This window comes from Vitis riparia, chromosome 11, assembly GCF_004353265.1.
Source record: "Vitis riparia cultivar Riparia Gloire de Montpellier isolate 1030 chromosome 11, EGFV_Vit.rip_1.0, whole genome shotgun sequence".
Classification (NCBI taxonomy): Eukaryota; Viridiplantae; Streptophyta; class Magnoliopsida; order Vitales; family Vitaceae; genus Vitis; species Vitis riparia.
In genome coordinates this window covers 346,106-359,421 of record NC_048441.1, presented here as the reverse complement: position 1 = coordinate 359,421, position 13,316 = coordinate 346,106, and the positions used below count along the sequence as shown (strand labels likewise).

Genomic DNA, 13,316 nt, shown 5'->3' with positions numbered 1-13,316 from the left:
TGATTCCAACGCATTGAAATGTTTGCTTATTGGTAGTCCTCCAACTCAGATGGAGTAAATGATTCTTAGTGAGGTACTAGGACCCTGTTTTGCACTTCCTTTTTGACTGCCTAAAAGCTCTTTCTGGCTGACAACATATTCAATAACGTATTCAGTTGTAAACAAATGCCTTTTAAAATAGGATACACTCGAGGTTAAATCTGGGAATGATTACATGAAGACATTTTATGATATAAAATTTTACACATTGAATAAAAACCTCTTCTTTGAACAGATCTTTTTAAGAAGTTCCTCCCAAGAAGTTATGACTTCACTAAATCCTAAGAAAGATTTATGTTGATGGGTCTAACTTTTTCGAATCTGTGCCCTTCTTGGGGAGACAATGAACTAAAAGAATATTATGCAGGATTTAAAATTTCCAGCACTATGATGTATGAAAAAAGAAGAACGTAACCCTTAACAATCACCACAACATTCCTAGGCAATCACACCTAGGGTTTCCTAAACTATCACACTTAGGATGAAGGCAATCACATCCGGAAAAGAAGTATGATAGATTCTGAAACTTTTGTGAAAGTTCTAGTTCTCCACTTTGAAAGACTATAGTAGTATATATAAACTTTTATGATGTTCCCTAATTGGATAATTTTCAATTCCTTATGTTTCCTTACAAGAATAGGAAAAGATATAGTAAAGAAATATTGTTTAAAAACTAAAGAAATAGAAAATTTTCTAATATATAAGAAGGCTAAAAGAAATAGAAACTTGATAAAAAATCAATCACTAAGGCAGGAATTTAACAAATTAAAGTAGGAAATTACCAAACTAATTATGGGAAGTCCTAAGAGGAACTTAAGTCACCGATAGTGTCCCAAGTAATGGCTTGGGCATTGGTACTATCCTTTCCCTTTCTATTGTTAGTTTTTAAAGGACAATTCCAACGTTGTTTCCCATTATACTGAAATTTTGTTGCCTATATCAGTTCTTGATTTGTGTATATTTTCCATGGTTTTAAAAACTGGACCGGACCGCCCGGTCCGACCGTCTGCCGGTCACGATTCCGGTCCGGTTCGGACAATTGGACCAGAATGGTATTGAACCGGGGTTGGACTGCTTGAACCGGTGGTCCAACTGGTAAACCGGACGAAACTATCCAATTCTCTCTGAACCGGCCGGTTTGATTAAAATTAATTTTTTCCTCCCATTGTCGTTGTCCCTCGCTGGCAAGGCCCCCGCGTTGGAAAAGCTTCAATCCTGTCCTTCCACGACCTTGCTGGAACCCCCGCCCCCGCCCCACCCCCACCCCAACTGGAAAAACTTCCATTTTTTGCCTGTCAGAACACCACCCCCCCATGCGACTCCCAGGAACCCCCGCCCACACTCCGCGCCATAAAAGCCAACCTCCCTCTCCCCCGTCCTCCCAAACCCTCCACCTCGTGCTGTTGCTGCTGGAGGAAAACCCCTCCTCCTCCCAACAACCCCCACTGGAAAAATATCCCATTTTTGCCCAACCCTCTCATAGTCATCCCTTCTTCTAGATTTGTTTATTTTTTAATCATTTTTTATCTCATCTCTATATTATTTATTTGTTTTTATATTTATTATTTTTTTACATGTTTAAAACTTATGATTTTAATTTAAATTAATAAAAAATTACAATTTTAAAATAAGTTTTTTATTTAAAAATGAATTTTAAAATTTTAAATTTTAAATTAAAATTATGATTTTAATTTTAATTTTAAATTTGAAACTAATTTTTTGATTTTCAAATAAAATTTTAATTTTTAAATAAGGTATAAATTATTATTTTTATTTTTATAATTATTTTAAATTTTAATAATTTATGAATTATATATTTATGACGTCACCAGTTCGACCGTGGTTTGACCGCCGGTCCAACTAGTAAACCGTAGACCAGTAACTTTTCTGGTTCAATGACCGATCCAGTTCTGAAAACATTGATATTTTCTTAATGTGTCTGAAGTGACTAATGAAAAGGGAAATAGGGAATTTCCAACATTTACTCTTTGGATAAAGTGGTACCATGGCTTCTTATGTCTCTTGGCAAGAATACTATTCATCACCTGGTAACCCATTATTTCTCCTGTTTGTAAAATTGTTCTTGCTCTTTTTGTTGATGATTTAATCTTCCAACTATTGTCCATAATGGGGTCTTAGGTTGCTCTCAGTGTCTTATCTGAAATTATGTTTTTGAGCATTGCCAACTTTTGTGCTTTTACATCCCTATAGCGAAATGTGTATTCCTTTGGATGTCAAAGAAGCCCTATCTAAACCTGAGTGGAAGAATTACATGTTTAAGGAAATAAGAGCCTTAAAGAAGAATCAAGTGTGAGAGCTTGTTGATTTGTGCCAAGACGGACAATGTTATTGGGGGTGTAGAAAGGCATAAGGCCAAGTAGGCTAATGGCTCTCCTCAAACTTGAGGTATCAATTTTGAGAGGACATAAGCCTTAGTAACAAGAATCAAGTATATTCATGTAATCCTGTCTCTTCCGCAAATCTAGATTGGTGCCTTTGAAGAATTGAAGGAATAAAGAGAATTAATTTTTTTCCTTGATTTCAATCTGTATAGAACCTCATATTCATACAATTATTCCTAGCACCATAAAATAGAAACCTTTCTATCCTAATTACATCATATCCCCTTGATTATGGGATTGTCCAATTCTTTTCTTAATTATAGAATTATACAACTATAACCATCCTAATTTGGCTAATTTGCTAGTCTACCTACAGATTACACTCTTCCACACTCCTCCTCAAGTTGGTAAATAGATGTTTTCCATTCCTAACTTTGACACTTGTTTGAAACGTTGTACTTCTTAAACCTTTGTTGAGTATATCTATAAGTTGGTGGTGAGTAGACAAATAAGGAGTATGGATTAGTCCACTATCTAGTTTCTCTTTAATAAAATACTTATCTATCTCTATGTGTTTTATTTGATCGTGTTGTATTGGATTATATGCAATCTTGATGGCAGATTTGTTGTCGTAGTAAAGTTTCATTGGGCCTACCCATTTAATCTTTAAGTCTTCCAAAATGATCTTCAACCATAGTAGCTCACAAACTCCCTGAACCATTGCGTGAAATTCCACTTCTGCATTGTATTTAGCCACCAAACACTGTTTTTTACTTCTCTATGCCACCAAATTCCCACTAAGAAAGGTGCAATACCCAGTGGTTGATTTTCTATCAACTATAGATCTAATATAATTTGCATTTGTGTATGCTTCAAGTATAGGCCCTGAGCTTCATTAAATAGGATGTCCTTTCCTAGAGGCTCTTTAAGATATTGTAACACTAGGTTAGCAACTTGCAAATGACCATTTTTTGGACTGTGCATGAACTAACTAACCACACTCACAACATATGCTATATTCGGCCTTGTGTGAAAGAGATAAATGTGTCTCCCTACAAGATGTCAATACATCTCTCTATCTATGACCACATCTTCTTCAGCCTCTCCAAGCTTATAATTAGGATTTATTGGTGTGCTTACTGACCTACATGCCTACTTCCCTGATTCTTTGAGGTCTGTTATATATTTCTGCTGAAAAATAAAAATTCTCTAATTAGAATGTGCAACTTCAATTCCTTGGAAGTACTTTAACCTTCCTAACTCTTTAATCTCAAAATCCTTGGTCAAGCACTGCCTTAAACTTTGTCTCTCCTTTTCATCATTCCCTATCATGATGATATCGTCTACATATACTAGAATATTCGTAACTCCCCTTGAATTTGAATGTTTGATGAACAACGTATGATCTCCTTGACTTTATTTATACCCTACATTTTTCATCACTTTGGCAGACCTTCCAAACCATGCCCTTAGAGGCTGTTCATTTCATATAAAGCTTTCTTCAGTTTACATACCTTTTTATTAAGCTGCTTCCAAATCTAGGAGGGGTTTCTATATAAATTTTGTCTTTCAAGTCTCCTTGCAGAAACACTTTTTTGATGTCGAACTGTTGCAATGATAACATAATTTTGATCACGTTCATCTTGGCAACTAGAACAAATGTCTCTAGATAATCTATACCATATGTCTAAGTATATCCTTTAGTCACCAATCTTGCCTTGTACCTCTCTAATGACCCATATGCTCTATACACTTAAACGTATAAACTCACTTACATCCCATTGGCTTTTTTTCCTGTAGGCAAATCCATTAACTCCCAAGTTTTATTCTTCTCCAAGGCCTTCATTTTTGCATTCATGGCTTGCTTCCAATTTTCTTTAGATAAAGCTTGGAATAGAGTGGTAGAAAGGTGAATATTGTTCAAACTCCTAAGAGAACTCTTATAGGATTCTGAAAACTTTTCAAATGCACAACATGGGAAAGTGGGTGCAAATGACGTTTAATGCATTCCCTAGTTCTCTTCCTAATGGTAATAGGGAGGTTTTGATCTATGGTTTTTTCAGACTGAAGTTTTGATTCAGTTTGTAAGGGAGGACAAGAAATGGTTACCTCATTTCTAGAAGTCGGTTTACATTCTTGAACTTGTATAAGTCTCGGGATTGTAGCTTTCTTCCTTGAGAAGAATTTGCTAGTCATTCTATCCTTAGGAGCAACCACCACGGGCTCACTAGGTTGTTAAATAGTGGGTCTAGGAGATGATACAGACAACTCAATAACAAAGGAGACTCCCCCTGAAGATGAGGAGTGGTAAAATAAGACGCACTTTTGTTGAAAGTAACATTGGTTGAGACAAAAAATTTATATCCCTTTTGAGTTGAAGAAATCCCACAAAAATACATTTCATCACTCTTGGATCCAATTTTTTGATTGAGAACATGAACAAAGGATACACACCCAAATATCTTAAGAATGAGATGGTTTGTGGTTCTCATATTAGGATAAAACGTTGAGAGCATTTCCAAGGGACTTTTGAGACTTAAGACTTTGGAAGGTGAGTGGGTTATGAGATGTGTGGCGGTTAGGATGGCTTCTCCCCAATAAGATTTAAGCACATTATTTTGGAACAAGAAAGCTCTTGTTGCATCAAGTAGGTGACCATTTTTCCTCTTAACAACTCCATTTTGTTGTGGGGTGTTTACACACGATGACTCATAAATTATTCATTCCGGTTGAAAGTATGGAGTTAGGACTTGATTGAAATAATCTTTAGTGTTGTCAGACCGAAATATTGAAAAACCGTAGTCTAGTAGGGTAACACCCAAAGGGGGGTGAATGAGTGTATTTAAAAAATTATAATATAAGAATTGAAATATGATAACTTAATTTAATTCTAGGAGATATCAAGGATAAACAAAATAATTAAAATTAAACACAAGAGCAAAGGGGACAAGAATTTTTATGTGGAAAACCCCCATACTAATTGTGGAGATAAAAAACCACGGGGTCTAAGACCTCAAATCTAAATCCATTATATGAGATCAAGTCACACAGAATTACCTGACAATTTTACCTTAAGGCTCCAAAACCCATAACTTGATCCACGTCCGTAATACAACAATCTCTAATTGCTCCAGTGAATTTTCCTCAGCCTCATTGAAAGGATGCAGGTCTTCCAGCAACCCTAAATTCAACGCTTTGAATCCATCTCGAGATATTGGGAATGGTAAGGCAAGTTAGGCTAAACCTCTCAATGATTGTCTAACCTTAAAAGAGTTAAAAAAAAAATAGGCTTCTAGGCCCTCGAAGATCGGTATATGGAATTTTCCAAGTACAATATTTGTGAATTTCCAAAAAATATCCTATCATATTCTGGTAGATACGAGACGAGCATTTGAGTGCACTTATCCACTGCTCAAGCGCACTTATCCACCGTTTGAGTGCACTTACCCATCACTCAAGTGCCACGGGTCTTGAGCATTGGATAAACACTTGAGCCATTCCAACGCTTAATTGCTGCTTCCACCGCTCAAGCATCCTTGTTTTTTTTTTTTTCAAACCAATAAATTAGCATTTTAGTTCAAAAAGAATATCGATCTTCTTTAACCCTTTAAATACTTAACTTATTACGAACCAAATTTTTTTAGACTTACTTGTGACTTTCTGGTTGAGCGAATAATAGCCTTGAATCTTCAACAGAGAGTAAGTCATTATTTAAAAAGTTTTCTAAGTCAGGAAATAATTGAAACAAAATTGCTAACTTATAATGTAGACTCATTGTCCTAACAATCTTGATTTTGATACCAAACTAGTTTTTAATCATGTTATAGAAATGGAGGAGAACTACACTCACATCAGATTTGTTTTTAAGCAGGAAGATCCAAGAGACCTTAGTACAATCATCAATGAAAAACAGAAACCAACGTGTTCCAAATATATTAGGGATAGTAGAAAGTCCCTAAATATCACTATGAATTAAATGAAAAAGATTTGAATTTTTTTTATTGCTATAGTTGGAAAGGTTGTTTGCTTGTGTTTGCCCAGTTCACATACATCACAATGAAAGCTCTTAATATCTAATCTCCTAAATAGAGAAGAAAACAAGACCTTAAGGGTTCTAAATGACAGATGTCCAAGTTTACGATGATGAGGCTAGATTTTCTTTATTGAAAAAATGATGCTAAAAAAGAAATGATAAGGATGATTTGCTTGGTGTCTCAAGGTGGTATAGCCCGTTCCGTTCCTTAGCAAGTCTAATCGTCTTCCCCAAATGTTGCTTTTGAAATACACCAGTAAGGTAAAAAATCACATTGCAACTCAAATCTTGTGTAAGCTTTTATATAGAGATAAGATTAGTGGACAAATTTAGAACATGAAACACATTTCTAAGTGTGAGTGTAGGACTAATTTGAACATCTCCTATACCTGCAACGGTGGTTAATGAACGATCAACCATGACTATTTTCCTACTGCTTGGACATGGATTATAGTTGTTAAATTTGTGTGATGAATGAGTCACATGTGATCCATAACACCTGAATCTATAACCTATGAATTGATAAAGGTTTCATCTGAGGCTTTTAATCCAATGGAAATAGGAAATTTACCTAAAAGTGTTAGTGAGCAGGTACTTGAAGGTTTCTTAGGAGTTCCTAACAAAGTTCTCAGTTTTTCAATCTCATTTGGGTTGAATTCGCCTTGTTCCAAGAATCTCTCTTCAATTAGTTGTATAAAAGACAAGTGTGCTTGCCCATTATCCATTTGTTGCCCTCCATTGTAACCTTACACTTTGCTAGATGTTGATGGCTTGTCATGAAGTTTCCAACATCGCTCCTATATATGTCTTGCTTTTTGGCAGTAAGCGAATTATAAGTTATCCTTGTTATCACGGTGTGGGACCCTTAACCGATCAACCCTTTTGTGATCAATAGTGCTTGCCTTATGATCATTTCTCTTGTTAGCAACCATAGTCGAGCCTTCCAAATTCTAAGGTTTGAGCATGACACTTCTACTTTCTTCTACTCTGATAATAGAGATAGTATCATTCAAAGTTTGGAGCTCTTGGCTAAGTATTTAACTCTAACTTGGTGAAACTCAGCATTGAGACGAACTAAAAAAAACCATAAACTTGATCTTTTTTGATATAATTCTTTAGGATTACTGCATCTTCAAGACATTTTGTTTCAATGTGTGATCAAGTTCTTGACATAGATTTTTCAGCATATTGACATATTCTATGACTGTCTTGTTTCCTTATATTGTTGCTACTATCTTGACTTTTATTCCATATACTTGGGCTATATCTAATGCCTTTGAGTATATCTGGTGAACAACATCCTAGATATCTTTAGCAGTGGTCAGGAACATACATGTCACTGATTTTAAGTGTCATTAAGTTTCACAACCATGCCATAGTCATTGAGTCTTACTTGTGCTTGGCATCAAACCTATGATCTCTCTTTGGTTCAGTTCCCAAGAGATGACTTAATTTTCCTTTTACCTTTAGAAAGGTACGAACAAATTATGACCATTTCAAATAATTCTTTCCATTAAGTTTTTATGCCGCTTGAATATTTTGCAATTCTCCTGTGATATGATTAGTTATCACTTCCTTGAATTGAGTGGTGATAGTGGGAATTTTTAACACCTCTGACAATTTTTTTTTTTTTTTTGAAATATATAAAAACAAACCTTAAAGGTTTAAATAACACACTGAGTTGTGTTACAACCCTAGCTGATGGTGATTTGTGGTAGCAGTGATCTTTGTCAGAGATCCTAAGGTCTCGATCTCTTGTTGTATTGATGGTGCAAGGATGAAGTTGGTCTTTGGGGTCTATTGTTACTTTCGCTATGTGTTTGCGATCTATATCTGCAACAATAGTCGTGATGATGGGAGTGTGAGGCAAAGGAAGGGTGATGATATGAGATGTGTTTGCAATGATGGCCCAAAGATGGCAATGTGAGGCGGAGACGAAGGTGGTGATGTGATCTTTGTTTGTAGTAGTGCGCCAATAGTGGTGCAAGGCGAAGACGAAGGTGACGATGTGATCTCTATTTGCAGCAATGGTGTGATGACAGTGCAAGGTGGAGATGAAGGCTGCACGATCTGTGTTCACAACAATGGCGCAGTTAAGACAAAAGGGAAATGCTTAAAGGTCGACATTGAACTTTGAACTCAGTGATGAAACCCAAAAAACAGAACTTCCTATCCGGAGTATCCACATCCGGATTTCCCTGATGACACGTGGCACGCGTCCCTGACGATACGTGGCACGTGATCCTATCCGGAGTATCCACATCCGGATTTCCCCAAAAGTACACGTGGCGCGCTTTCCTATCCGGACCCCTGAAATAAAGAGCACACGGGACTCGCAAAACATCCTATCCGGACCATCGCCATTACTCATCCGGCGACCTTTCATATTCTACCCGGATATGTTCATCCGGATCACTGGCCAAGCCAAGCATGCCTCACTACGTCATTCTGACATCCTGTCACAAATCATATCCCAGTACCTGCAGAGTGAAAAGACAGAAGTGACAGCAAGTCACTTCCCACGATCTCTGACAGCCGTTTGTAGGATGAGGATGTCCCTGCCACCACCTAGTGGCATCATGGTAAACCAAAAAGCCTTCCATCATTTATGGAGGAGAGAGAATTTCAAAGAACTATATATACAAACCTTCGCGCAAAGAAGAAGGTAAGCCTTTCAATACCTAGTAAAAGGCCAACTGTGCCAATTGCTTTTATCTCTCTTTCCATGGCTGACAAAACCATCGGAGGGTGTGCCCGGACACCCTGTCCGGACGCCTTTTGCAGGAGCAACTGAATCAAGAATCACAGTTGAGATCGTACGTCCATCCATTTGGCGACTACGTGGGTCATTGAGAATACGAGGCCTCAACATTACTTGTCCAGGATTGTGATTTAGACAATTCCTCTTTTTGCATTGATACATGTTCAGGGAGGCCTGGTGCAAACAAGTGAATACTAAACAAACTTAAGAAACTGACTTGGTCAGCTTTGAGTACAAAATTTTGCTGTTATTTTTTTGCTTGGATATGAAGGTAACATGTGGATAGGCAATCAGGGGTGATGAAGAATTCCCTTAAGTTTCATATACCTTAAACAAATAGTAAAGAAAAACTCAACTTCTATCATACACCTTTGAATACAGAAATACTGAATAATGATAATTGAAAAAAAAATAAAAATATTGGTGCAAACAGCAAGCAAAAAGCTTTATGAACAACATGATTTTGAAGCTGCACTTAGACGTGTCAAGCTTTATCCATGTGCAATGTTTTGCATATTCTCGCTAGTATGGATTTCTTTGTGATATACTTTTCTTCTGTCTATTTCAAATCTTTCAGGTACATCTGGGTTGAAGGTGGTGTGCATAAAGGTGGGCTAATCATCAAGAGGAAGAATGGCCATTGATGTCTTTGTCGTCCTTGTCATCCTTCTTTTCAGAGCTGCATAATTAAAAATGCCAGTGAGCTCGTAGTAACAATCTATGCTTTCTTCACTATTGCAAACTAGTTTCAGATTACCATTCAGTTTCCTGAATATCTTTGCTGTTAACGACATCTTCATTGGAATCTTTTTCTTCTAATGGAATGCCCGATTTGTCTTTTAGCAGACATGATAGGCTTGTGCAGAACTGATGGTCATGGTAATACAACAGTTAGAAAATTTCGGTTAATAAAAAGAATCAGCTAGAGGAAGGGGAATGATACCTCTTTGTACACACCAAGCTCGCCTGCAGATTTTGATATTTCTACTACACAATGAGTGGGAGCTACCTCAATCACCTGATATTTGACACATTCAGTGGTAAGAGTCTGATATCTTGTATCGCTGTGAGAGAAAATTACAACTAAATTACCTCTGCTGATAGGTTGAAATATGATCGAGAACATCTAGTCATCTTCTGTTGTGGATGCATCTTCATCTGATGTGTTCAAGAGGGTTATTAGCTTTGCAGGAATGTGGGAGAATCCCTCTGAAAAATCAGGATCATAAGTAGATTGTACCTTAGAGTTCTTCCTTTCAACTGAGAGGCTCACATCCTTTGCAGCAGCCTCAATTTTCTTTATAGTTTCATCAATTGTGTGCTTGGATCCAAACCTTGCTTTCTGCTTGTTGTCATCCTGCATTGGAGAAGGGGCTCATTTAAAAACTTAGAATTGGAGAACATGAGTTCGAATCAAGGAGAACCTGGAGCTTCTGATCTTTAGGCTTACCTTCTCTTCAAAAAGACCTGACAAATCGAGGTCATGTGACATTGCTATTAGTTGGAAAGCATTAATGAAACTTGAGTGGGGTACCTTTGCTTCGGCGTTATTTTCCTGCATAGAATTTCAGCCCGTTAAGTAAAGTTTATCAAACCTTCTATCCATCTATGTCATTAGTTATTACCTCAATCAAATTGAAAGCAGCATGAACATCATCTAGGTTGATTTTGTCATCAAATTCAATTCCAGAAGCAGGTTCGTAGTTAATCTGAAACCACTCATCTTCAACAATCTCTGCTATTGATATTCGCTGCAATGAGAAAACGAAGAAATCACTATCTTGTTCATCTCAATCTTAAATTTTGCATAAGGTACAACATTTTGGAGCTCTACCCGTCTAGGGTTTGGGTCAAGGATCCTGGAGATTAGCTTTGTTTGGCTTGGTGTGAACCACTCTGGACATGTGTACTCTGCTTTTGTTATCTGTAAACAGAGAGACTTATCAGATGCAAGCTGTTTATCATCTGGAACTGGGATCCTTATTCTTAGGAGCATACCTTCTTATACAAGCTCATCAAATTGCGATCATCAAATGGAAGATAACCAGCAAGTAACTCGAAAAGGATTACTCCGCAAGACCAAATATCTGCAGCTGCTCCATCGTAGCCCCTATTTGCAAGCAGCTGTTCAGCAGAGACATGAAGCATCAGCCATGGGATTGAAGGAAATTCAGGTTCTTTATTCATCTGTCTGTTTCTAGATATCCTGTTTCCTCAATAAATTTAGACAAACTAGAAGACTTGGTCAGAAAATTGTGCCTTACCTCTGGTGCTACATAGCATGGCGAACCGCATGCTGTGGATAACACATCTCCGGGCTGTTAATTCATCAGATTCAGCCAAGAATCCAGGGAAATTGTTAGCTATTGGGGAAAAAAAATGGAGTACTTTTAGTGCATAGGAATTTTAAGGTTGTTCCAACCTTGCGCAATGCACTGAGTCCAAAATCCGAGACTTTTACATTTCCTTTGCTGTCCAAAAGCAAGTTCTCTGGCTGCATATTAGATGCTAAGATTCAATTTCTGCATGATATGGTCTTAGAGAGATGATAAATAGAGAATTGTATATCATTCTTACCTTTAGATCTCTATGATAAACCCCTCTGCCATGGCAGTAGTCCACTGCATCAATCAACTGCTGGAAATGTTTTCTAGCATCCTGTTCGTCTAGCTTCTTGACATAAGACTGGAGAGGAAAAAAAATCAAGTGAGCCAATTAGAATTTTCCTTGTAAAAGCTACTCCAATCCCCCTTTTTTTGGTTCTTAGATGCTGTTGCAGGAACCTTACCATCTTGTCTGAGAGCTGTCCTCCTGATACATATTCCATTACTATGTAAATCTTTGTCTTGGTGCCAATGACCTGCAGTTGGAGTTGAATACCAATTCAGATGAAATCGATGCATGACTCACACCAAATCTCAACCTGAAAATTACCTCATGTATCCTAACAATGTTGGGATGATGCAGAAGCTTCATCGTTCTTATCTCTCTCTGTACCTGAAATTCAAGCTTAGAATGTTAGTTAAGGTTTATCTCCTTCTCTTTCTCTTATAGGAAGAAAAATCAACAGAAAGAAAAGAATATAGGGTCGATAACTCACCTGAAAGATGAGATTGTTCTCCATGACCATGTGCTTGTCGATGATCTTGATGGCAACATACTGGCCATTCTCGGCGTTCACTGCCAACTTAACCTTGGCAAAAGTACCTTCTCCGATCGTCCTACTCAGCTGGTACTTCCCTATGTTATTAGCCACTCCCATTTCTGCAGATGATCGGATGGCCCTTCTTAATTCCACCTTCCTCCTTCCTTCTTTCCCTCAACTACCAACAACAACAACAACAAAAACAACTCCCTCTCTTCCTCCTACGCTCCTTGCAGATGCTCTTTGTATCCTCCCTGGTCTATCTCTTTGCTGAAGTTGGAACAGATGGGATTTATTTTTCGGGTTTTTTTGTGCTGCTTCCTCTCACTTCCCATATCTCTGGTTCTCATTTCTCGAAGAGAAAAAGCGATATGTATGATTGAGAGATTCACATTTTCTGGGTCTGAACTTTTTTTAGAGGTTCGGATGAGTCCTGCATGGATGGAAAGGAGGGTGACTAGTTGGCTAGTTGTTGAGTTTGGAGAACCCAGACTTTGGTTTGAATGGAAGGTGGTTCTTGTCATTCATATTTATAGATTAGTCTTAAGCCTGGCTGTGATACCCTCACTCGCTGTTTCCTCCACGATCCCCATTTGCCCAATGCTGGATCACCACGTGGCATGATAGAGAAATCCTAATTTTGATACGGATTTATAACTCGTATGTACAAACAATTAACTACTCTCATGCTGCCATGTACGTTTCAAAACACCGACCACTCTTTTTTGACGGGGTTCTATTCAAATTCTTAGTTGTAGAAACATATCTTTGAATTTTTTTATATGAATTTGTGGACTTAAAACTCAAAAAGGAATGTGCAGAATTTTACCAGGTGCACTTAAAAAAAATTCAAGGGTCCCCTGGCAAAGAGGGTTGAGACTTGAGAATGGGAAGATCATAGATCCCCACATGTGAAAATATGAGTCCAAGGTTAAGGCAGAGAGTGGAATATCATTATCAACATTTTAATCAGGAATTAATGTATGAAAAAAAACA

At 37.4% G+C, this 13,316-nt stretch overlaps 1 protein-coding gene across 1 annotated transcript; it reads right to left on the bottom strand.

Moving 5' to 3' along the window:
* Positions 1-9,407: 9,407 nt before the first annotated feature.
* LOC117925279 (CBL-interacting serine/threonine-protein kinase 21) lies at positions 9,408-12,829 on the bottom strand. Its single transcript, XM_034844249.1, has 15 exons — positions 12,276-12,829; positions 12,110-12,172; positions 11,964-12,035; positions 11,753-11,860; positions 11,598-11,669; positions 11,440-11,493; positions 11,174-11,299; positions 11,010-11,099; positions 10,801-10,926; positions 10,626-10,730; positions 10,416-10,532; positions 10,268-10,333; positions 10,119-10,193; positions 9,933-10,042; positions 9,408-9,854 (listed from the first exon to the last, which is right to left on the bottom strand). Exons 1-15 carry the CDS (start codon positions 12,435-12,437, stop codon positions 9,797-9,799), a joined length of 1,404 nt encoding a protein of 467 aa, XP_034700140.1. The 5' UTR covers positions 12,438-12,829; the 3' UTR covers positions 9,408-9,796.
* Positions 12,830-13,316: the final 487 nt, after the last annotated feature.

Coding starts and splice junctions, on each gene's coding strand:
- LOC117925279 (XM_034844249.1), bottom strand. CDS start 12,437: ATGGGAGTGGCTAATAACATAGGGAAGTACCAGCTGAGTAGGACGATC. Junction 11,100..11,173: donor TGATGAGCTTGTATAAGAAG/GTATGCTCCTAA, acceptor CTCTGTTTACAG/ATAACAAAAGCAGAGTACAC. Junction 10,731..10,800: donor CTGCTTTCAATTTGATTGAG/GTAATAACTAAT, acceptor AATTCTATGCAG/GAAAATAACGCCGAAGCAAA.